The following is a 27,521-nucleotide window of genomic DNA, read 5'->3' on the forward strand; positions in this document are numbered from 1 at the left end:
CAAAGTTAAAAGGCTACTTCTGAAAACCCCTAACCCTCTTATATTTACAGTGATGCTTGTCAACACAACTCATTAGCTGATGACGCCACACTAATTTGTTCAATGCGTTTTATTGATGAAAGTGCAGAGTGGAGATTCACTTGATACTTTGCCATAATAATGCTTTCACCCTTAATGTGAGCTTATAGAGAATGTCTTGATTTGAAACAGCAAATCAACAGTAGGAACCGTACGCTTCAACAGATTTCCCAAGTGATTCTGCACTGACCATCAGCACGGTCCCAGGACAAACACAAGAGCACCTCAGTCGACTGTAAACGGCTATCACTGTACAACTGAGAGTATTTGATCAAAGTCATTTTTAAAAGTTGATCCACTCAGTGGCCGACGGGCAACACCCGAGGCAGACTTTTTCCATTCATTCAGGTACGGATCATATAGTCTCTACTTAAAATCAATAACATTTCAAATTATTAGAAAAAAGAGTGATTCATTACAGACACATTACAATCATTACATAACAAAGCAATGTATGCACCTAATTAGTTGTACACTTGTTTGCTTGCTCTTCCGGTTTTGACCATGACTTTGCATTTAAGCTTGAATTTGCATACATGTTGGCAATAAAAATAATGCACATATTGTAATCCCCAATTTAAGTCTCTGGATAATAAGGAGAGGCGGTGCTGTATCGTGAATAAGTGAAGGCATTGTTAGGCACAATACAAATATGAAAGCCAAAAAATATGTATCGATGTAACTGTCATTAAGTATAACCACTAAAAGCCTTTCTTTAGTTGGAAAAATAGTCCCTGACCATCTGTGAACAGCAACAGAATGTTTTGTATACAGTATATGTTGCTAGGGTGCTGCACAGTGATATTTTGAATCGTTGCAGCGGTAAGCAAAACAGCTAATGACCATCAGAATCAAGGACAGAATTATTATAAAGTACATTTTACACCATGCATGTACTATTTTTGCTTTGATAATCAGTTAAAGCACAAAACCACAGTACAGTAAAACACATTGATCAATAGTACCCAAAGCTGGCTGTCAACAGCTGTTTTCTTTCGACATATTGACAGAGTGAATCTGTATTTACGGTTACTGTATATAGTGTTTACATATCCACAAAACCACAAAACCTCACAGTTATCCACATAATGCCTGTAGTGAAGTGATGCTTAAAAGCTTATATCTCTCTGAGGAAGCTATAGAAAGGGGCCTTGTCATTGTTATAGCTGTGACCCTCTCTTGAAAAGTTTATTAAGTACTTTATCTGGTTTTCACATCATAACAATTAGCTTATTTGTATTCTTAAATCGTCACTGGTCCACACATCATACTAAAACGTATGAATAAGGTTGTTCATACGAATCATAGCCTCCAATTGTTACGAATTGCCTATAAGATTGTTTTGCTTCAAATTTACTAGATCACTGATCACTGTTTTTAATAGTTCACCCAAAATTAAAAAATAAGTTTTTGCTAGTGGTGCAAAATCACACTATGATTAAAAGTGGTAAAACAATGAAACCAGAAGAGCGGAGCTTTGTGGTTTTAGCGCACTCAAGCACATTTGTTCCTTAGAGAATTTTGATGCATGCTGTGAGAAGTCATGGCGATTGCTCTGAGTGCCATGGATGCGTTTTGAAGCATTTAGCCTTCTGGCAATTAGTTAGGTCTTAATGTGCAATGTCAAAACAAGCTATCGATCCACTGACTGACCAATCCTTTATCCCTTTTCCCCTCTGCCTATTCGTCAGTGAAACAAGAGGGGCAACTTTTACATTTGCTTTCTCTATTAGTTTTCATATATTCAGCTCTTCTATAGTGACATTTTATACATTAACCTCATTGATTGTGCAGTTTCATCTAAATTGTTATTAACTACCTCTGGTCTTCATTATGAAGTTAATTTCTCAGACTGGCAGCCAATAAGGCATAAATAATACGACTGTCAATAAAGCATTTTAGTGCCTGTATGTCAATATGTTCGGCCCATGTCGTCTAAGCACCCTGTATGGACCTCTATTGACCAACCTATAAACACATACATAATTCACAGTCTGTTACACACGGCTACAAATTCAAGATAATATATATATATAACACACACACGCAAAGATGATAAGGTAAGACATTATACTTTTATTAAATACAATGTAGGACATCTGACTCATCCTCATTTTTCAGAGAATGTCACTGTATAGATATAGAAACCATACAGACAAGAATGTTTGATTGTACGTTTGTAGACGAGAGGATAACTGTATAGCTCCATAAAAGAAATCACACACTATTTGATACTTTATTGTAATTCAATTTAGCTTTTTTTCCGGACTGTGTCAAGAACACCTTTCCCAGCTGTCAGAAAATGTATTAAGAGAAGGAAAGGGGTCTCTTAAGAACACTGAATTAAATTCTGTAGATACCTGCAGATGGACAGTAATTTAGCTTATAAGCATTCTGAAATACCAGAAGAGGTTCTGTACATTTGTTTAAAAGAGCTTGTCAAGTATGCAGTCACAGTTCATTGTTCCGTCACAGGACGCTTGTGGATATTTGTGTAAGCTATCCCAAACCACCCGAGAACTCCTCCAAATCTGTATCTACTTTGTTCAAATGAATTTTGGTACGTTCCCAGCATATCACCCCCAAAACAATAGAAATAAGAAAATATATTTTTTTAAAGCCTATTTTTAGGATCATAGGGATTTTTTATTACAACATTATTTCTATGACAAATAAGCACAAATTATTATTACTGTAGTGTGAAAAGTTGTAGTTATTGTTTTACTAAGAAATACTGTACAGGAGTAATGACAATCTGCATAATGAAAATTTGCATACCTGCAAAAAAACAAACAAACTTGAAAGTACAACATCCAGGTTAGCATTACAGTTGGAATTTGGGAAGAAAATGTGCTTAATTGTCATGAATACAATGTCACAATACAAGAAAAATCACGATGCAAAAAAATGTATTTCCATAGAAATGTGATTTGTTTGTTTGCTGGTTGGCTTGATTTTGTTTGTTGGTCGATTGATAGATTTTTTGCTAAATTATGCAGGTCATAAGTGGTTTTATGTTTGTGAGATTAAACCATAAAATCAATACATAACAGACTTTTTTATCAATTCTTCCCAATTAAGAACACTCTACCCAAGAAAAATCTACATTCAACCCCAACCAAATATAAAAATAACATCAGTAATTCATTTTATATAAATAAAATAGTCAAGTCAAACACCTGAACTACAAAATAAAATCCTTCTTTATAAATAATCAAACCTAAAATTACAATTAAAAGTTAATGTTTCATATACAGCGGCTTTGTAACAATGAAAATTGGAAGAAGTGCTATATAAATAAAGTTGACTTGACTTGAAATAAAACTGATGAGCCACAGTTTGCATTTGTGAACATTTTTAGCCAGCTTCGAAATTTGGTCGATTCATTGTGGCATTGAATGCAGTGTGCAAAGTTTCACATAGGAGTGAAGATTGACAGTTAAATAATACATATCAATGCAAACAAAAGGACGTCTGGATAAAGCCTCAGTAGTGATAAAGCTGATTCTGTGTTTTAAATACAATAAAACGAAAATGAATGTAGCTTACGCATTTACATCTCTTTCTCGCCGTCTCTTTCTCTCTCTTTTCCCTTCCCTCATCTGACAGTCTATATGAGTCTATAGGGAGTTGGTGCTAATAGTAGGCATTTGTCCTGTTATGAAATATATATTACACCATAGCAGTTGTGTGACCCAAAGCTTGAGTACTACATTAGAGCTTCAACTTAGTAGTAAAACACGGCGAATGAGAAAGACGGAAAGAGGCTGTAACTCAGCCCTCGCCATAATCGGCCACTCTACCTAATTAAGCTCCTGTAGTAAATGCACACTGACAGTATTGAGGTTTGGCCTTTTTTCAAATGACTCCATTTAGCCCTCTATGGTGCATGTAGTGTTGAGAGCAGAACAGAAATTTTTACATTTTAGTGGGTCACTCTGTCATTTCAGATTTGCTTGGTCAGAGTCCAAAAGCTTACAATTAAACACCCAGATTTAGCAACACATACGTCATATGAATATATACTGTATACAGCACTCGCGATTTGCCAATGACTATCATGATGTTCAGAATCAGATGTACACTACCTGTCAAAGGTTTGGACACACTTTCTCTTTATCTTAAAACGTCTTTTCATCCAAAGACTTGTTCGCAAATAAATAAATATCTATAAATAAAAAGCAATAAACTATGCCTACATTCCCAGAATGAAGAACACAGATATACATTAAGACTGAAATTTTGATTTGACATGTTACTATAATAATTACAATAATTACATTTGTGTTATTTGATAGTTTTAAAGTCCTTTATCCTAAAATATGGAAATGACTTGCGAATGAAGAGTTGATGTGTCCAAACCTTTGCCTTGTACTACATGACATTTATATGATATTGTACAAGAAATACAATAGCTGTGTGCTGACAAGATTCCAGTGGGCAGAAAAAAAGCTGTTTTTTCCCTCTCATTATGCTCCTGAATGTTGGACATTAAATCCAGTGTCGAAATTCGATTCGCTTGTTCGACCAATGTAATGACTGAGTATGCAGTTGAGTTCACTTGGTCCAGAAGTTGAGGAAGGTCAACCTGTGTGAAATTTTGTTCTTGGTGCGCATAAACCGTTGTCAGTGCGCATTGTCATTCCTGCGTTTTTTGTTCGGAAATAAATAATACGTAGTCATAATGTAAACAGACAAGATCCTGTTGCTGATCTATCTAGACATTTACATTGTGAAGACAGGTGTTGGGTACGGAAAAGAAAAAACAAAGTCTTAAAGCTGGAGAAGAAAAGAATGATGGGATGGATAAGCAAGAGGAGGGCAGGTTTAGGTATCCATGTGCAGTCCCACATATATAACGCGTGCTCTCTTATCCTAGGATGTCCAGGTACACAGGTGATGCCTTTGCCAGGTTGAGAAGCAGGTTGTGGATCTCTTTGATGTTGAGCCGGGTGTGTGGCTCTCTCAGCCAACATCCTAGCATCAAGTCATACACCTCCTTAAGACAGGTTCGGGGTCGCTGCAGTACACGTCCTTGGGTGATACACTCAATAACCTAGAAAGAGCAAGGCATCAAACGTAAACAATTGTCCAATGCTCTTATAGCCCAACTGGTACAGACTAACAGCTCATTGGATTGGATTCCCAGGAAACAAATCAACTACAGGAGGGGCCACCACAAAGGTTATTGCATTCACTTAGTTTTACATATGAAAGTCATGGAGTTCTAGCTACAGGGTGTGTGGATAACACCTGGATGTAATGTTTGTGTACCTCATTATTTGAAAGCTGGTACCAGGGCTGTTTCCCATAGGTAAAGATTTCCCACAGCACCACTCCCAGACTCCAGACGTCACTCTCTGTGGTGAACTTCCTGTACATTATACTTTCTGGTGGCATCCAACGAATTGGCAGCATGGTGTGACCTCCAACCTACACATGAGAAACAAAGGGAAAGATTTGTTGGGGTCATGGTCCACGTGTTTTTACATGGGCCACGGTGCTCAGGTGCATTGCAGGATATCCAGCAACATTTCCTGTTCCCAACATTATCAAAGTGATAGTCATTTTAAACCATTATGACTTTCTTCCGCAGGACACAAAAGAAGATATTTTGAAGAAAGTTGGTAACCGAACAGCACTAGCCCCCATTCACTTCTAATGTATGGACACAAAACCAATGCAAGTGAATGGGGGCCAGTTAACAACATTCTTCAAAATATCTTCTTTCATGTTCTGCGGAAGAAAGAATGTCATACAGGTTTGAAATGACAAGAGGGTGAGTAAATGATGACAGAATTTTTATTTTTGGGTGAACTATCACTTAAGTACAACAAAATACACACAATTATGACAACAATACGCATTATTTCAGGGACTGAATATACAAATGATCAAACTCACAATGTTGTTCTTTTAATGTTATCTTTAATGTAATGAATTACTGTACTCTAATAAAATGCACGTGCATTCACAAAAAGTGGTAATGGTAGAAATATACTGTGTGTTTGTCAATTTGATTTCGTGTTTTTATGTTTATTACCTTTTTCCGATAAAATAACACAGTTTGCCAGCTTAAGGAACATATTGTACACTGTACATACAGTGTACAGTAATGGCAAAATGATGTCTGGGGGGCATACAACATTTGCCTTTAATGCCCCTTCATGTTAGATTATATCTTCAAAATATGACGTGTATGGTACAAAAAGGAAAAGACACTAAACATTTGGGGTATTTCATGAGTTTGTGTGCCCATATATAGGGGGACTTTGAAGATGATACTATACTCTAGTTTTTTTTGCCAAGCCCCCTTAAATTATTTTCAAAGCTTCACTTTACACTACAAGTACAACTATGCCACATGAATTGAAAACCAAAGACATCAACTTTTCAATGTTGGGCATCACGTTTGGCCGCTACTGTACAAAAATACAGCACTCTGAAAAACAGACTGCTAAATTGCTGTTTAAAGACACCCCCACAAACAAAAACTGATGAGTCAAATAATTGCAGAATAAAAGTTAAACTCTACAACAAAACCAGAACTGTCTGACAAATGCTAATGGAAAAGATCCATACAGACTTTCAAAGCATGAGTGGTCAATAGTTTTTCCAGTTCAGGACCTGATATAGAGCCGTAAAGCCTCCCTCTCTGGATTTGGATGCCGTAAGCTTGGGGAGTTGGTCTGGCCAAGAGCTCAACCCCAAAACCAATCATTTCATTTATTAGCTTTCTCCATAATGCGCTGCCTCTGAAATATTAATTATGAAATTGCGGTCCAGTATGTGGATTAGTCTCAGATTAATTGGTTTAACATACTCGACTCATCAAATATTAAGGTCAAAAGCTTTTAGGCTTTTTCAGTGGTCCCACAGTGGAGCTGAAGACTGGAAGCGTCACTTAAAAAGTGGTCTACTACACAAGTGCTATTAAAACCTCACTTCACTTGGATCAAACACACATACTGTACACACACACATCCACACGGAAACGCCCTTCTGAAAAACAGTCATCTAAAATGAGCAATGGTACTGGTTTGTTACTGGAGCTAATGAGATGGCTAATGTTGTAGATTTACTGATATTTAAAAGAAACAAAGTATTTGAAAACACGTGGGTTGAGACTTGATTTTAATCATTCGTAATGAATTGAATAAACCTGTTCCTTTTTGAACACTTTAATGGCACAACTCACATCATATGAATTCATACAAACCTTGTAAAATAGTTATGAATTTCCATGAAATCAGGCCCTTTTTAATTAAGATTTCATATATTTTTGATTAATATTATGTTCAGTCTGAAAGACCAAAATGAGTGATGTACTGAGAAATTTGAATTTGTTTACAAGACAAGACTGTGCACTGTGGTTATAATGAACAAATGTGGGTTTATAAGAATGTTATGAAGTGCCTGAGTTCTGTGGTTGCACAACATGCTTTCACTCCGCCCATCATTCGTTGCCTTCTCTGACCAGCTGTTTCTATTGCAACTGATGTTCTATATGCCTAATCAATAGTGTACTCATAGCGCACACACACAAATCCACTGACCCACATCTGAATCTCAACAGAGGCTCGTGAAATGAAGACGCGTGTCATAATAACCATAAACTTCTGATAGACAGTTTTCGATGAACACAGTTATCTTCATAATTTACACTATCAATATATAAGTGGAGAACATACATGCTGCTCTTCAAAAATAAAAATACATGTTGGTCTCTCTTCAACAATCTCTGCATTTCTTTCCTATAGTGTAAGGTTTGGTTTCTGCCTTTTCTACCCCCGATCATTCAATTTCTTTATCTTTTCCTTTGTTTTGACTGTTTCCCTAATTTAGGCCCCTCTCCCTCCATCTAGATCTCTCTTTCTCTCTCTGTAGGCCTACATGCTGAACATGGAGGTGAATACTAATAAGAGATCTTTAATTACTTTTTCGGTTTCTGACGGATGGCGCAAGCGCTCTCTTCTTTTTCTTTGCTGTTGCCATAGTAACCCCTCTTTCCTGTTCCCACGCCACCTTCCTCTCAGAATCCTAATCTGAGAGACACTTACTGACAGGAGAAAATCAGGACACACGCACACACAGACTGAAATGCTGCTGACATCACGGAGGCAAAATCCAGTAGGGTCAAGGTGTTCAAATAACTGGTATTCAGTAATACGTACATACGTAGCCACGAACATGAGAAGCATATTGATTTATATGTATACTGGGAAAAGGATTTGAATACTTTAAGTGTCCTTGTGAAGCCAGCATTCACTTCCAGATACTGAAACTGTAATAGAATGTAATGTCATTTTTATCAGTTTAAGGACTAGTGAAATCAGTGGTGTAACTTTGTTTTAAAAGTGGTGGGGATGAAGGGAAGCAGGAAAACAATACTTTAATAACGAATATTAACTCGGTGGGAATAGACTATGATTGTGCGTGGACAATGGATGCACAAGGGGTGCGTACATGGTGCGAAGGACGCATGCAATTATTTTGCTTTCGCGGGTCTGTAACCTGCGCGTTTACAGCGGTAATAAATAATTCTTGTAATTATCTATGAGTTATTCCACAGTTTTGATGAGTTTTAATGTGTAAAATGTCGACCCCTTGAGACAATACAACCACAACAGTAATCATTTCAGAAGCAGAATGGTTTATATAAAGAATACGGCGTGCAGTTTCATTATTCAATTATTAATTACAATTACAATATCATGGGGAAAAGCAAGAATGATTTTGTCATAATCATGCAGACCATCAGTTATTTTAATATTGCATTTAAACCTATTAATTCGTAATGAAATAAAAAACTACTGAAAAAATGTGTGTGTTTTCCTCATGTTAAAAAATTGGTGTGTCTGACACAGATGACCAGTCGATGGGTCCTGGATTGAAACGTTTGGGAACCCCCTGCTAATTAATGACAAACATGACTTATCAAGTACTCAGGGGAAACAGATGGAAAAAAAATCTTATTTTCACTTATTACTTCGGTCATTGCCAGATACAAATATATAATGAACTTTCAGAATTTTGTTTTGAACTATGCATTTCCTGAAACTACAAAGTTGTGACTTTTTCCATTTATTTGAGACAAGTTTTCTATCAAATACAATGTAATTAAACTTGCAATAGACAATAGCAACCGCATATCGAGAACAATAAGGCCGAATATAGCAACAGAGTGCAATTAAGCGCTAAATGTTTGGTACATGAATGACTTGAATAGCCACTTTTCAAATATTTTCATAATTTTATTGAAAATAAAAGCCTTTACGATCTGATATGTGATAGGGCAAAAGTTTGGCAAAGAGCACATCCGAACCCACAACGACATGAAGTAGGCAACACACGCTTTACGTTCTACGTCACTGGAGCTGCCAGGTTGTTTATGGCGTTATTACAGTTTCTCTATTCCAATGTGAAATTGGTAGGTGGAGTTCATGTAAATAGCATGTGCTTACAAGGCGGGCTATTTGCACTGTAAATAGACACTCTGTATTTTTTATTTCTTCCAAAAAGTGGTGGGGACATGTCCCACCTGTCCCACCCGCAAATTATGCCTGTGAAATTGTGGTAAGGGAGGGAAGGATGCACCAATGTAAATAATGATAATTATTTTATATGATCATAACTGATATGATGGGTAATACTATACTGTTTTGTTAGTAATTTTTAAAATAGCGTTAACAATACTGCTTCACTTTAAATCCATTAATTATAATTGTTAATAAAAATATTGAAACTGTCCAAGAAAAAAAACTGGGTAAAAATTACATCCATTTACAAATTACAGATAGCAAAAAATGACACAGAAGGAAGTATTTTTAGGTTGTTAAAAGATGAAAAAGATTTAGAGACTAGTGTGCCTTTAGTTATTGTCTATGGTTACCAGTGGTTACTTTGCTAAAACACATGCATGAACTTGAGGGGAACTGACCTCATATACTGTATTCACAAAAATTCACATTGAGACCAACTGGAGAAGATCTCTGGTGTTATTTGTTTGCAGATACCACTTGCTTAAATTTTTTCATATTTTGATACTAATGCAGTAACATTCATATTACGGTATGTGTGGTTTAGGCTATGTGTCCAAAAGATTTTGGGGACCACAGTGTACAGTATAGTTGCATTTTAAGTAAGGGAGTAAGATACAGAGAGAAAAAAAGAAACACTAAGCTTACCCGATAGTAATCTGTGCTGTAAACATCTCGGGACATTCCAAAGTCCCCAATCTTTACCAGGAGGTTTTCTCCGACAAGGCAGTTTCGTGTGGCCAGGTCTCTGTGAACGAAGTGCTGGGAGGCCAAATATACCATGCCCGCTGCGATCTGCTGCGCAATATGGAGCATCTGAGACTGCGTGAGCTCTGCCTGTTGCTGGATCTGTCCATCAGCCATCAGGACAGCATCAGGTCCATGAGCCCTGCAGGCGAACCGAGAAAAACAGGTTTTATGGTCGAGTCAAAAGAAAGTCCAAAAGAACTACATCTTCCAATCCAGTGGTTATAAAACGTCACATCCAGTACTACTGTACCTTTGATTACATTTTTTATCAAATCACAGTTCGGGAAACACTTAATAATCTTTTGGGCTTTAAAGGGACTGTCTTTGTGCTTGCATAATTCAAAAATCAGTATGTGAATTTAGTAGTATTAGTAGTATGTGGTTGTTATTATTATGTCATAGTTAAATGAAATGGTCAGAAAGTAGTTTTACCAACAATAAATTTAAGTGACTTTGTCAATGCTAATCCTATGCTCTGACTGTCTGATTTCCTTTTGAGTCGGTGACAGCGTCTTGACATGAAAAATTACAAGTAACTATCGTCTTACAAGGACACAGAAATTCCAGAAAGGAACTGACTAGACACTATTGGATTCCGATACACACAGACGCATTCAAGCAGAACTGTACCTGAGGAACTTATTGAGATCGCCGTGCTTCATGTACTCGAATACCATAATAAGGGGGTTGCACTCCACACACACACCATAGAACGTGACAATGTGCTCGTGTTGAAGGTTAGTCAACAGCTCGGCTTCACGATGAAAGTCCTTCCTGGCATTCTCACTGGCCTCCTTCAAAGTCTACAAACACACAGAGCACATCCAAACCCTTCATATGCCATAGAAAACCTTTATTTCGATTCAATAGCAGACTACACCATTGTTGATTGATTGTCTTTTTTATAAAAATCTCACCTTCACAGCAACTAAAATGTTCTCCTGGTCTGTCGACAGGTTGTAGCATTCTGCCAAGAAGACTTTTCCGAAAGCTCCTTCACCAAGTTCTCTCTTCAGCACAATGTTGTGTCTCTTAATGTGTTGAACAACTGATGAAAACACAACATAACAGCATATTTAATTTAAACATCGATACACAAGGGATTTAAATGTGCTGAAATGACATGAAAATAATGTTGCATAATTCAGTTATTATATGATCTTAATAGTCCCGAAATATGCTTAATTAAAGATCATTATTTTTCCTTTACGGGTGAATTACACCTGAACGGTTTTTGACAAATCTAATCTGGAACCCATTGTTTTTGTGGATGGTTAAATATGTAAGCATTTAAGTAGTCATTTAGCAGATGCTTTTATCCAAAGAGACAACAGAACACTCATTACAAGGACAATCATGCTGGAGGATCCTGAGGTTAAGTGCCTCGCTCAAGGACACAGTGGTGATAGCTCACGGCTCAATCTTTAAAGGGCCCAAACTAGCTCCTTATGGTTGCCAGACCTGAGCTTTAGCCTGACAACAGCCACACCACCCCCATGAGTATAGACAGGCCCCATCTAATCTGTTGATTTTTTGGGGGGGACATCTGTGGAATTGCGAGAAAATTAGGATGAGGACTACAATCTAATTATAGGTGTTTATAATAATTATAAATATAGGTATTTGTACAAAATACGTAATAAACAAACACTGTAATACCCCTTTGTGGATGACAGCTATTCCAATTCTATATTTTATCAGGTGGCTTATTTAGAAAAAGAGCAATAATAAAGCCACACCGCTAAATGTATCATCTAAATTAAAGAGAAAGATTTTTTCATTTCTGTAATGTTCTACTAAATTCTGGGTGTCCAACTCATAAAAGAAAGACAAGACTGTAGTTCCCAGAAACTAAAATTAATAAGGGTGTACTAGAGATCATCTCAGATATGATGGAAAAGAGATGTTTAAGTGTGTGTTGACTCAAGCAAGGCGTCTCTGAAAAGAGTGAGGACAGTACAGAGATAAAGCATGATGAATCAGGCGTTTAGTGTGGTGAGAGAGAAAGAGATAGGCGAAAAGCGGGAGAGGACAGTCTGAACAGAGAGCGCTCTCTGAGATTTATTCTTAATGTGATTAAGAAATGCTTTTGAAGAAAAACTAGCCAGTCAGCCGATTACATTAGTGAGGGCTACATGATGAGGCGGCATCGATCTACAGTAACTGACTGTACACCATAACCTTATATTTAAAAGTAACCAGGGTTGGAAAGAAAAATTGCATTACTGCAATACTGTCGACCAAAAAATAAATCATATTTTAACTATTGTTTATTTTAATTATAGTATTTAAAATGATATATTAATTAAATATAATTAATATGCTATTATGGTACTTAAATGCTACATATATTATTATAATAATTAAATACTATATTAATTAGTAGTAGTCTTTCAAATAAATGTATACTGTGATGTACATGATTGTACAAAAAACATTGTATTACTGGAAGTGTCTTTATCAGTACTCCTGGTTTATTCTTTTCATTCCATTTTATATAAAAAAGTATTTGTTCTTGGCACAAGAACAAACGAATACTGACTGCCTATAGTTTTAGCTAATATTTGCTATAATATTTATGTAATATATGCTAGTTATAGGGTCGTAATAACCTGTTACTGGTACCTTATAATGTTCAACCTTAAACTTTTTAAGTACCGTATAAAAGCTTTTGAGAAATGTCATGATGATTAAATATGATTTCCTGAAATTACATAAACTACGCACAAAAAATATAGATTCGTGATCATTCCATTTTCTCGAGGTTTACCCATGCATTACTCTTTTTGTTGGCATTGGGATAATATACTATTATTGCTGATATCATATAAATGACAGTATATACAGTAGACACACAGCTTTAAACAGACAGACAAACAAGTGGACTCACAGGTGTCAGATTTGAGAAGGCCGCTGGTGCTGCGGAAGTACTGTGGGTTCTCTATGACGGGTATCTTGGTCATGCCGATGATGACGGCTTCTGCATTTATGTCAGAGGACGAAGGTGTGTTTGATCCGTTGGACACGTGATGAAGAGGGCTGGCAGAGTCATCATCATTACTGATGACTGAGGACGGACCTGTGTTAAAGACAAGCACACATTCAGTTACAGAAGTAATGCTTCAATATACAGCTTTTAAATGTTTCATGCAAGTACAAAACATTTCCTATAGTAGTATAGTGTTATTAAACTGGTATTTTTATTTGTATAAACAAACAAAATGTTGCTTTGATTGGCAAAATGAACAAGCAATTTCCTTTCAGCATTATCACAGAAAAGTTTTTATTGTCATTAAAAAGACTGAATTATTATGCTGATACAATATGGCAATAATACTAAAAATATACACTCACCTAAAGGATTATTAGGAACACCTGTTCAATTTCTCATTAATGCAATTATCTAATCAACCAATCACATGGCAGTTGCTTCAATGCATTTAGGGGTGTGGTCCTGGTCAAGACAATCTCCTGAACTCCAAACTGAATGTCAGAATGGGAAAGAAAGGTGATTTAAGCAATTTTGAGCGTGGCATGGTTGTTGGTGCCAGACGGGCCGGTCTGAGTATTTCACAATCTGCTCAGTTACTGGGATTTTCACGCACAACCATTTCTAGGGTTTACAAAGAATGGTGTGAAAAGGGAAAAACATCCAGTATGCGGCAGTCCTGTGGGCGAAAATGCCTTGTTGATGCTAGAGGTCAGAGGAGAATGGGCCGACTGATTCAAGCTGATAGAAGAGCAACTTTGACTGAAATAACCACTCGTTACAACCGAGGTATGCAGCAAAGCATTTGTGAAGCCACAACACGCACAACCTTGAGGCAGATGGGCTACAACAGCAGAAGACCCCACCGGGTACCACTCATCTCCACTACAAATAGGAAAAAGAGGCTACAATTTGCACGAGCTCACCAAAATTGGACAGTTGAAGACTGGAAAAATGTTGCCTGGTCTGATGAGTCTCGATTTCTGTTGAGACATTCAAATGGTAGAGTCAGAATTTGGCGTAAACAGAATGAGAACATGGATCCATCATGCCTTGTTACCACTGTGCAGGCTGGTGGTGGTGGTGTAATGGTGTGGGGGATGTTTTCTTGGCACACTTTAGGCCCCTTAGTGCCAATTGGGCATCGTTTAAATGCCACGGCCTACCTGAGCATTGTTTCTGACCATGTCCATCCCTTTATGACCACCATGTACCCATCCTCTAATGGCTACTTCCAGCAGGATAATGCACCATGTCACAAAGCTCGAATCATTTCAAATTGGTTTCTTGAACATGACAATGAGTTCACTGTACTAGAATGGCCCCCACAGTCACCAGATCTCAACCCGATAGAACATCTTTGGGATGTGGTGGAACGGGAGCTTCGTGCCCTGGATGTGCATCCCACAAATCTCCATCAACTGCAAGATGCTATCCTATCAATATGGGCCAACATTTCTAAAGAATGCTTTCAGCACCTTGTTGAATCAATGCCACGTAGAATTAAGGCAGTTCTGAAGGCGAAAGGGGGTCAAACACCGTATTAGTATGGTGTTCCTAATAATCCTTTAGGTGAGTGTATATTTACCTATAAAACAAGGTTTAAAATATACAGATAAAATATACAATAAAAATAGAAGAAATATCTCGTCATTGCTAGTCCCTTGCTCGATTACATCGCAAGATTGCACGAATGAGCAGCTCACACACAGTACAGTATCTGAACACAGAACAGTGAGGTCCTAAATACTGAGACATTGGAAATTTGGGGATTTTTATTTTCAACTTGAAAATGAACAAAGTTTAACACAATAAAATGTTATGAAATAAAATGAATAACAAATAGATTTGTGTGTAGAATTGACAACGTTAACTAAAGGTGAAAACTTGCTTATTGCTTTTTAGAACATTCTCATCATACCTGTGCATATCATACTGGTATACAATAGATGTGTTTATGTAAATGTAGAACATACTACATAAATACAACATTCTGAAACTCATGTAAATGTTATTATCAAACATTTTATTTATTATGTTGGTAATATAATCTGTAATAGAGAAGTTTGTATCAAATTAGAGAACAAAGCAAAATAGATTTTCTTATTAGATTATCTTGGAGCCCACTGTAGAAGTCAGTACAACACTAAATTTCTTTCTTTCTTTCTTTCTTTCTTTCTTTCTTTCTTTCTTTCTTTCTTTCTTTCTTTCTTTCTTTCTTTCATACTGAATCAGTTTAAAATCAGTCACCAAAGAATTATGACGGCAGCCAGTTTTCAGTTGTCTTTGGAAATAAAACAACTAAAAAAACAGTTAAAAGAAATAATCATTCATTAATATCATCAAGTGCCAAGAACAATGTGCAAAGAATGTTCAACAAAACTGTACAATCATCAAGGGTATGACTGTTCAGCTTTCATAAACATTTAAGAACATCTAAGAAAAAGCTGTTACAACAGCTTCTGTCTTGACCATGAGCGCAAGTATGTCCTTTAAATTAGTTGCCTATTGGGTTTTAATAATATAATTATGTCATTTATCTTTCTACCCATAATTTGATTTACTTTTTGTCAATATTTCAGAATAATGTACATTGTTAAAAAAAGAATTATGAATTAAATTGTTTTGTTTTGGACACTCCAGTACACAATGTCTCACATGCCTCCACATACTTCAGACTGTTTTGTAACATAAGTTATACTCGAAAAACCACAAAAAATAGGGCGTATTAATATGTATGTATTAATATGAAGGAATTTTCCTTATTAATTTTTTACAGTTGTTTTACCTGTATTCTACGTTTTGCACTGCATTAAAGGAACAATACGGTGTTTTTAGGAGGATCTATTGACAGAAATGCAATATAATATACAAAACTATTTCTTCAGAGGTGTATAAAGACCTTACGTAATGAACCGTTATGTTTGTAATACCTTAGAATAAGATGTTTATATCTACATACAGAGCAGCCCTACATACATTGAATTCGCAGCCATGTTTTGTACAGCAGCCCTAAACGGACAAACAACTCTACAACGCGCGTTTCCTCTTCCTCTCAGCTGCGGTATCGTGGTGAAACGGATCGCGGGATGATCCGCGATCCATATGGATCGTGCTCTCCGGTGCAGAACGCATGTGACCCGCGGATTAACTGAAAGTTTATTCATCATTGAGTAAAACGCGCTCTCTTTCCAGTTTCAGCTCCAACGCGCTCTCGCTCTCTCTCTCTCTCTCTCAAGCATCTGGACGAGTACAATATTAATTAATTAAGTTCCAGATAAACAATGACGCTCAAAACTGCTCCGTCACACAGCTAATATTACAACAACAACATATCTTGGTATGTTAGTATGTTACTCACATACTGATCCGAATCAAAGCACCGGGGGTGATTTTTACACGATCTTCCTCTCCAACGTCTCTCTGCTGGAAAGTATCTCCATAGATATCTGTGAGTATATCTGCTAAAAGCTTTAGTACCGTGGGTCCTAACGCGTCTCTGCTGGAAAGTCTTTATAATATGAACACAGGTCCTTGCTCCTGCCTGACTTTTAACCTTCTTTTTAAAGTGAAAATCCATTTTATGTAATACATAATACATCGCTCTTTAATACAGTCTTTCTAATGCCCGCAAAATCTCTTCCCTGCGTCAACATGAGAACGACATCTTTTTGTACTGTGGTGACCACCATCGTGTTTGGACTGAGCGATTCGTGGCAAATCTATAATACAACGCTAGTGGCCGCTGTTAATCAAGAACTGCTACACTTTTACATTTTAGCATTAACGGAAATGTCCATAAAATAAAGGAAAATGTACTGGTAATTTTCTGCCATTACTTTATTCGTTTTTTTACAGAATTTTTTTACAGTGTACAATACAGAACATTACAGATTCAACTATTAGTGACAAAACTGACAAGACATACAGCATTCTAGGTTTGCTGAGATCACCAGTGTTGTGTTGAACGTGGCTTTGGCTGAGGTGCATTAATGACATCTGAGAGAATAAAACAGGAAATTGAAGCCCCACCATGTTGTGATGACCCATCTGATGGCACATGGCAGATCAGAGCATTTACTAGAAAACTAAGCATCTTGTTACCGGTACCCCATTAGAAAAGTGTCTGAAAATAATGAACAATTTGACGTATTTATGGCAATTATGGCATCATCTAAAGCTGCAGAAGATACTCAGCTGTATTAATGGAGCAACTGTAAAGATTACTGAAAGTTGTGCACTGTGGATGTTTGATGTGTTATATATGATGGTTCTACATGGGTGTCTGAATATATTAAACAGAATTAAAAAAAGAATAAAAAAAATGTACTGCCATTTAAATTTCTTAATGAAAGTTTTTTCAACCAAAGAAGTTTGAGCTTTTTTAAGGGGGTATAAAATGGGTATACTAGGGGTCTTGTTGGCTGAGAGTCTGGGTAGGGGGTCCACTGGTCTGTAAAGGATAAATTATATATTGTAGCAGAATATATTGTATATTGCTTTTCGTCTACTAAAACAAAGTTTTGATAAGAAGTGGCTATGTTTAATAAAAACAATAAGGCAGTTAGGTATTTTCAATATCGTCGCTTTTCTATGCATCGCTGATAATAACAATGCTGAAAAGGAAAATGAACAACCTAAAAATACCTTTTTGCTTTAAAATGATTTTTACTTTTAAATATGATTTATACATTTATACATACATAGGCAAAACCCGCATTTGATTGATTGACCTTAAGTTTAAATACTTGTTTTTCTATATTCACTCCCTAAAATCATTACAAATAGAGTTAAGAGACAGGGGTCACAGACGGCAGTATGGTCAGAGTGAAGAGGGCTAGACAATGAGAGCAAGCAGATGAAAGAAGAGACAATCAGAAGTGACCAAGTGACCAGGGGTCCTGCCATTACAGCATATGAGCCTGAGGCAGGGCGACTCTCAAGCTGTAATATTGATTCTCGCTGATAATTTAATTTTGAAGGACTCACAAGATACATGACACGCTGTGATTTACAAGCTTGGTTCAAACTAAATTCACAACCATTCTGTTTAAACATACAGTATTAATATCAGCCTTTAAGCACACAGTTATAAGTCTTATTTGGCCTAATATGAAATACAGTATGTACTTTATTACACATTATTATCAAGTGTAATGGTTCAATGAGTGTGTTTTTTAAATTATTTTAAACAGGAAATTGTGGGTGGATATACCATATACAGTATCAAAGATATTTCACCCGCAGACACACTGACAAACTTTGATTTGGTACTTGCAAGTCAATCGGCAAATTACTATCAAATAAGCATCACTAATGCCCTCCTCAATTCAAAGTCTAAAATCTCTAGGATGTAGGTTTAACTTTTGACATGTACACGAATGCACAACGGTCTGTTACTGTGGGGACATTTCCACGCACCTAAATAGAACAAAACGTGAATAGTTGCTTTACCTGTCAGTTATGTCTTCAAGGGCAGTCTTTGTCCATTCAAAGTGGCAAAACTGAAAAACTATGAAGGTCTGGCTACACGAGACTAGTCATCCTGACCAGTGCTGTTATTATATATCACTCCACCGTCTCTTTCAACAAAATATTTAACTGGAGACCAAATTTTCAAAATGTATTTCCAATTATTTGTTCATGTGGCAAAGAAGCCTTCTAATAAGTGGGATAATAAATAGTACTACTGCAAAATTGCCCCTCTGATTTATGTCTGGTTCCCTGATCACCCCTCAGGGGATAATTGGGAGATAACAAGTGAATGGATGTACATGCACTTAAAAAAATAATTTTACGGTTTGATATTTCTGAAATTCTGCAAAAAATGTGGAATTATAGAAATGACCTAAAATGTACTAGTCAGTTGTATAAAAATTTACTTAAAGGGATAGTTTACCCAAAAATGAAAATTCTGTCATTTACTCACCCTCATGTAATTTCATACCTGTATAAATTAATAAATTCTTCAAAATATCTTATTTTGTGTTCAACAGAACAATATATATATATATATATTTGTTTTCTACTATGGTAGTGGATGATGTCCCAGAACTGAAAATTGCTAACATTCTTACAATTATCTTTCTTTGTGTTCAACAGAATAAAGCAATGTATGCAGGTTTGAAATAATCTGAATGTGAGTAAATGATGACAGAATTTTCATTTTTGGGTGAACTATCCCTTTAACAAAAACATTTTCTGGCACCCCATCTGCCGGAATATGTTAAATATGTAAAATATATATGGTTAAAGTTAACTTTGTAAATTAACACATATGGTTTTAGATATAAAAGACAGACTAAATGCTACAAAACTCAAATTTTGGAAATGAATTCTATATCACTGTAGCCTCCAAAAATGCAATAAGCAGCAGGTCACCGGCGGCCAGTTATCCTGGATTGTTTCAACTATGTTGAATGAGGTTTTTCTGTTCAGATACACATTCAGTAGAAGCCAATAAACACAGACACTAAGTCAGAATCAAGTGCTCTTGAGCTCATTAAGGATCTGTATGTGTATCCTGTAAGAAAACCCAGCCAATGCACACTCTTAAACTCTGTTTTTCTTTTTGCAAGCAGAGAGGAAGTGATCGATCGATCAAAGGAGTTAACGAGAAGAGATGGATAGATGGACGGATAGATGAACGGATGGATGGATGAGGGGTGGGAAGGAAAGAGCAATGAGGGAGGAAAGCAGCAGGCAGATTGTTTTCAGGATTGGATTTCGGTTACACAGCAATACTGAGTGGGAGCGCTCTCAAAAAGTCAGGCCAGCGCACGTAGAGGAAAATATCATATTCCCAAAAATAACTGAGATTGATTATTTTTCTCTGTTTTAATGTCTGATGCTATTTTTAAAGACGAAAACGCTCTCACCCTCTCGTATGACAGTAAAATGCTTGTCGCTATTCCTTCTGGAGACCCCAAGGTGACAGGAAGTTCATGTAACAATAGAATACACACTCCTTACCAGCTCAGGTTGCATTCGCATTTTTGCTGGTCAGATTCTTAAATCCCTATAAAATAAATGAACTGGAACAGAATAGCCTACTGCTAAGAACAGACTGCACATATACGGTAATACTGCTTACCTCTTAAAAAAGTAGAACATTAAACAATGATCATTTCTTGTCACATAATCACACTGTTCATTTAAATAACCAGTTTTAATAGACACTGTAAACAAAAACCGTAGAAATAGGGCACAATATACTGTATTAATATGAAGGAATTTTCCCTATTCATTTTAGTTGTTTTAGCCTACCTGTATTTTACATTTTGCACTGCATTAAAAGCATTTTAGCATTAACGGAAATGTCTGTAAAGTAAAAGAAAATGTACTGGTAATTTCTTTTTACAGTGTAGACATATAATTTTCAATTGTAATACATTTACATACATTGGTAACTTTTGGCAGTTATATTAATGAGTCAAGTAAAAGATATTGAGGATCACAACTGATTACTTATGTTTCATTCCTCTCAATGCAAATTCAAGATCAAGAGAATTGCATTATTGGATTTCTTAGTGCGCTTTTGTATACTGCACATTTTTATAAAGCTATATGGTCATTAGGGTATTCAGTGCTATTCAGGATACAGCCCAGAATTCCCTTATGAGCATTTTGCCTTGAACTAATATGTCCAATCAAAACACAGATGGACAGGGCGTTCTCAAAGCAAACTTTGCAAAAATCATAAACAATCTCTTCTGACCAAACATAAAATAACATGAATGCTAGACTTGAATCTTTCAGCAAAGCTTTTTAAAGCGACAGTATTTTGTCTTTCTTAAGGAATTGTTCAGCTAGCAGAGCATTGCCTGGATCATGTCACTCAGCATGTTTAACGCTTAGAAGGTAAACACATGTAGCCCAAAGGTGAAAAGTTAGGTTGTAGAATGTTTTGGGGTTTGTGTTCAGTCTCCGCCCAGAGTTTAGGGAGTTGAGAGATTTGGATGAAACCCTTTGTATCAACATGAAACCCATTGAATACTTTCGGCCTAGAAAAAAGAAAATATTTTCCATAAGGAGAGTGGGGTCACAGGACGGACTATGGCCTTTAAGGATAAATGTATTTACAATATGTTGTAAATACGATTTACAACATATGAGAACAGATGTTGTAAATCGAGTGGACAGCGACAATCAAAACAGCGCAGTATGCTGGGAGTGGCCGGGGCGTTGCCCAGAGGGTTTCTCTACACGATACAACACATTATACAATTATCTGTAGACACAAGCCTAAAATAATTACTCATGTCAATTACATTTTTCTGGCTTGGATTTTTCTAGGGAAATATGAGTGGTGCTTGCTTAAAAGAAAAAAAGCTATGTGGTTGCTAAGGGATTCTGAATATTTCTTAGCATGTTGCTATGCAGTTGCTAGGTGTTTTAGAGCTCAGTCAGAAAATATTTTTTTCTCTTTGAAAAGAAAAAACTAATATCTCAATTGGGTATATGCACACTGAGCGATGACGTCCTTCCGCTAAAATCTCTGCCAGCTTTGTTACATCCGGTGCCATAGGGAACAATAGCGTTTTGCTTCAGGATGCACATTGGATTACGATCAACAACGTGAGTCTGATTATTCAAACACTTCGCTGTATGTCGACAACCAAAAAGGAGAAGCATTTCAGGCTATCCGTTTCAAGGTACATCAACAAATATGACAAAAAGCAAAGTGAACTTTTGTTTACTAGAGGCATGATCACAGAGGCACTTAACAATGCGCGCGTGTAGTGCTGTCGGTTTGCCGAAATTTGAACCTTTTCTTACACATGGTCACACATGGTCATCACTGAAAATTCCCCTTAGTGCTATGAGAATGCTATATTTACTTTACAGATTCTGTGTTTAAGCCTGATGCTGCTTCTGTGCTTCCATGTCTGCTATATCAAACTGCAGTATTCCTTTTAAAATCTGGTCATATTTGTGTGAGACAGAATAAGTAATAGTGGGGGGTGGGGGGGGTTAGGGTGGGGGAGAGAGGAAATTCTTCCACCTCCACTCTGGGACTTGAGACGGATTGTTTTTCTGTGTGTTAAGCAGTGTTACTGTTTTCCGACTAAACTGATGGTGTCTAGAGACAAGAAAACAGCACTGTGTTATTTAAAGTAATGCATTTTATTAAATGCAGCACTGTCTCTTGTTTGTTTGCAAGAGATCTTGATAAACAGGACATTTAAAAATGTTATTTCCATTTTTTTTCTGAAGCAAAAACAATAAATCATATTTTCCATCCCTGTTGAGTCCGGGGTTATTATAATCTATAATCTTTCCTATTATTAAAACAAAATCAAAACCTAACCAGTCAACATAAACAACAGACAGTAATTTAAACAGAGACCATCAAACAGATTAAATCATTTTAGGAATACATATGAAGTCGGCTGTACATATCCAGTTAAGTTAGTAAGTCTCTGATGTCTAAAGTAGATTTTTCTGCACTTATAAAACAAAATATACAATATTTGTACATGGACAGTAGTAATAAAACAATAACACAAAATGTAAATGTGAATGGTTTCTTTCAGTCAACATGTAACAGCATTTACAACCCATTTTACTTCTGTTATGTGACAGGGAATCAGGTATTCAACTAGAAATATGTTGGTGCATCTTGAATTTTATACATCATAAATTGCATCACAAAATGTAGTCTCTATTTGGTGTTTTCAGGAGCTGAAAAATAACAGTGCTTGGAAAAGTCAACTAAAAAGGATAGTTGTTTTAGAGTTAATGCATTTTAATGAGAAGAACAACAACTCTTCTCTTTGGAATAAAGTGCGCTGAAGAATTACTTACGGTAAAACCAGAAATATAGGAACAGGGTCAATTTAGATTTAATGTTGAAGATATCTTTTATTTCATTGGCTGTCCAATTTCTTGCCTGAAGTTAAATGGAAAACAACTTGAGTTGCAGCCGATATAAAATAGGTTACAGTGTGCATCCCAACAACAAAACAAGAGGCTTTAATCGGCTTGAAAATGTAAAATGTGTGTGCATGTGTAAAAGAGAATAAAAGTGATAGTTAACTAACAGTAAAATAATTATCTGCTTGTAATAGTATGGTATAAGTATGCTTCCGGTATATATAATATAAATTATACTTTCATATAAGACATAGAATTTGATGTGTCTTGTTTTGCACATATGCATGGGTGTCTGCGCTTTTTGTGTCCACACCTTTATGGTTTAGCTGTCAGTTTGCTATCTGGTCATTAAATGTGTGAACAGGGTGAAAAAGGGCCCATCTAGCATTATTCATTTATGAGCGACTTGGTTTGGGAGCAATTTCTCCTCTCTTAAAACATTGAGGACTGCGCTGCCCACTGACACAGATTCTGGTAACTCCCAAAGCCACTGATGGATTCACCCATTTATCCACTCAGCAAAAGTATGTGACCAGGTCACTATTTCCCTCGGTACACTGGGTTAGACTAAGGGGAGGGGCTACAAGAACCATTCTCCAGCAACAACCAAATAACATCTGTCCAATATCAGCTACTGTACAATTTTCTAGATGGCTGGACAAGTTGCAGGTGAGGTCAGCCATAAACCTCTCTGCTCTCCCAAAATATTCCACAAAATTCTTGGTCCAGTTCAGTCTGATGTGACCACAGTCATTGTTATCTTGCTACGACCTCGACAGGAACATTGTGAAATAAAAACAAAACCTATAAAAGACAAATCAGAACACAACAAAACATGCAAAACAAATCACAACATTAATATAAATCAAACAATAAAAAGCACACTACAACAGAACAGAGAAAAAATTATGTATTTAATAATAAACAAATTAATACAAAGCTAACAAAAAAGACAAATAATAGGGTTAATGATTTTTCTACAATGTTAACGGCGTACAAAAGCCAGAAGCAATTTTTAGTCAGTCAGTTTTTAGCAGAGAAATAGAAAAGTGTTATTCTGGAGTTAGCCTTTAGTGCTTTAGTAAGACGGTATAAATCAAAACTTCTCATCAACTATACTGTAACAATAATGCGGTAGATGGTGGCAAACTAAACACAATTAATTGCAATTTTATCTCAATTGTATATCTACCAATACACTACCAAATTTAATCAAACTTGTAACTTCATTAAATAAAGGTATACCGTCGAGCCCTATGTTACGTTTTTCAGCAGCACCACACATATAATGCCCAGTTCACACTACAAGCAACATCATCCCACTAATTTCAATGGGGGAAGAGTGACTTGACAAAAGGAACAAAAAGGACAAATTTGGGAACTTTTTGCAAATGATGAGCGACTTTCGGAGCAACTACCAGTCAGTGGAGTCATCCGTCTCTCGTCAGTTACTGCAGTGGACGATACTCATTTGTTTAAAACTGTCGGCCAGCCTTTACTATAGAACTGCCTCTTAACGGCTTCATAGAAAGAGACGGATGACATGTGTGAATTAATCATAATCAATTTTTAACATTCATTTTGGATTCCAACAATAACGAAAACAAAATAATCGAAGTAAAACAATGATTGTGCCCCATTGTCTCTTTCTTTTGATTATCTTTATATTATTCATTTGAATGTATGCTTTCATGCTTTATTTGACCTGTTTTACATATATTTTTTATTTGTTATTAAGTTGAATCCAGTGTTAAGTTTACAAGATATATATGAATAATTTATCTATTTATTGAGTAATCATGTCAAATAACCATAAAAATAATCGTGTTGTCAACATTGGGCGAAATAATCGTGATTATAATTATAACTGAGCAGCCCTAGTCATTAGTATTTCCAAAAACTGATATCCACTGATATTTCAAACCTGTTTGATCAAGCCAGCTTGAACAAGGACATGATGATGAATAGTTTACCCAGAAATTCAAATTTACCCTCATGTTGTTTAAAACCAGCATGGTTTTCTTCCTTCCACTAAAAAAAAAATACTTTTATTAGCGCGGTTGCACTTCGGGCGACCCGGGCTCAATTCCCGTCTCGTGGTCCTTTCCTGAACCAACACCTTCTCTCTCCCACTTCACTTCCTCTCACTGTTCTATACAAATAAAGGAAAAACGCCAACAATTTTTTTTTTAAAATTATGAACGCCTTTCTTTTTTGGGATGAATTATGTATTTGATTCTTTAAAGTGACAAAGTTACATTACTTTAATTTTATGCATCAATTTTAATTGTAAGCACTTACGATACCTTACGTTTTTGTCATGTTTTATCAATTTATAGTTTTTGTAGTGCGCAAAGAATAGCACCTAATCAACAAGAAAGAAGATAGTAAAGGTATTCTTATTATGAAGCAAATAATGGTTAATGTTACAGCAAAATAAACTTTGGCCTTATGGAACACTGACTCTGGTATCTTAAAAGTCTAGGGGCGGTTTCCCGGACAGTGCCTAAAGCAGAGGTAACACACGCAGTTTCTGCCAATATCATATTAATCTTGAGTACCTATAGAGTAGTGTGGTGTACTTCATATCTTCGAATGTATTTACTTTGATCACATTTATAAAAGACCGATACAGCTGTACGATTATTTCCGAAAACAGTCGACCCTTCTGAAGGCGTGCAGTGCAGTGAGCAGTACTAAAGCACGAGCACACAATACATACATCCCACTCGTTTTTTGACAAGTTGACCATGTTGAGCATGAGAAGCCTGCATGTTTAACAGTGTAAAGAAGTCAGAATGCATGAAATAGCTTGTTACCCCACCTTTAAACCTAGTCGTGATCAAAAACAACTTACACTGACATACCCTAAAATATATCAGCACAATTGTTTTGTCTCAAGATGCACACAGTAATTTTTTTAAATGTTTTATAACAATCTAAATAACCTAATTTAACTGAGGCCTAGTCCTGGTTTAAGATAATCCCTGTCTGGGAAACCGCCCCAATGTGTCAGGCTTTAATCAACAGTCTCTTCAACATGCCAGCAGATATAAAATATAACTGTATAGGTGTGCATTTTTGTGTGTATAGGATGTTCTGCAGTGTGTGTGTGTGTGTGTGTGTGTGTGTGATCTCAGCTGTTGGTGATTCATTGAGAGAATGATTCATCTATGGAACCGAGTAACTATGACGCTTGTAACTACGGCAACAGTCAATGTTGTGGGAAGGCAACATCCACCCCTCTAACTCACACACACATGCACGCACGCGCACACACACACACAGACTGTAAGAGCAGAGTACACTGTCAATGGCTGATGGAAGCTGGCGTTTGGTAATGATAGTTTTCAGACTGCAGGTTCAATCAGAGCTCTTTCTGTTGGTTTTAGTGAAACATAAAACGTTTTTTTAATGAACTGTTTTGTTGTAGGGGTACAGAGTAACTTACATTACATTCTTTTAGCAGTCAGTTATAGGCCTAATTAATATAGGCTATTCATGAAGGGAGAGGGCTCAATTTTTTGTTTGAATTTACTTTGTTTTGCTCAATTTTATATTAAGTTGTATTGTATTTTATTGAAAAGCAAGACAAATTATAAAAAGCACATTTTGATTCAGTTTGTGCAATAGTGAAAAAAATAGCTTAATAAATAGAAGAAATGCAAAAAACCATGTTCGGTGTTCGGTATTATTCGGCCTTCGGCCAAGTGTTTCACATCATGTTCGGCTTCGGCCAAGAATTTTCGTTTCGGTGCATCCCTACAAATCAGGATAGGCTTTGTTTTCGCTAACTTTATGACGAGTTCCACTTTCTTTGGGACCTACTTTTGGGAAAACACTATGGAGAAAAGGAAAAGCTGATGGATGTCGTCCAAAACAACAGTATGGACTTTGCTTTCGAGTAATTTGATCATTGTTATTTAAGATATATTGGGCTGCCATGCCAACTCATTTTTTTCTGGTCACCGCAGATCCACTCAACATGGACAGTACAATCTTTATTGACCAATAACCTTTCCTGCTTTATAGTAGGAAGATAGTATCAATTACAAAATCTAAGTAAAAAAATGTGCATTTGAAAACATAATATTGTGTAAAACAAGTGAATTTCTGTTTACATCCATTAACCAAAACACTGTAATGTCCTCTACTTTTTCACAGATTTAATAGTTGTTTTAAATAACCTCTTGTTTTTCTAAAGGAATGTTCCAGGTCCAAAACATGTAATGCTCTGTTGAAAGCATTTCAGGCATGCTGTTGCCTTCTACAGAAACAACTTTGACTTG

General features: G+C 36.3%; 1 protein-coding gene across 2 annotated transcripts in view; it reads right to left on the bottom strand.

The window, feature by feature from the left end:
- Positions 1-2,140: 2,140 nt before the first annotated feature.
- ntrk2a (neurotrophic tyrosine kinase, receptor, type 2a) overlaps positions 2,141-27,521 on the bottom strand; it is a 38,253-nt gene continuing 12,872 nt past the window's right edge. For both annotated transcript variants that reach the window (XM_057356670.1, XM_057356669.1), the window contains 6 exons: positions 13,258-13,446; positions 11,285-11,415; positions 10,998-11,170; positions 10,266-10,506; positions 5,353-5,511; positions 2,141-5,134 (listed from right to left, as the gene is read on the bottom strand). In XM_057356670.1, the coding sequence (XP_057212653.1) occupies positions 4,949-5,134; positions 5,353-5,511; positions 10,266-10,506; positions 10,998-11,170; positions 11,285-11,415; positions 13,258-13,446 (1,079 nt within the window). In that variant the 3' untranslated portion in view covers positions 2,141-4,948. The remainder of the gene's footprint in view (positions 5,135-5,352; positions 5,512-10,265; positions 10,507-10,997; positions 11,171-11,284; positions 11,416-13,257; positions 13,447-27,521) is intronic.

The sequence above is a fragment of the Triplophysa rosa genome, linkage group LG17 (genome assembly GCF_024868665.1).
Source record: "Triplophysa rosa linkage group LG17, Trosa_1v2, whole genome shotgun sequence".
Classification (NCBI taxonomy): domain Eukaryota; kingdom Metazoa; phylum Chordata; class Actinopteri; order Cypriniformes; family Nemacheilidae; genus Triplophysa; species Triplophysa rosa.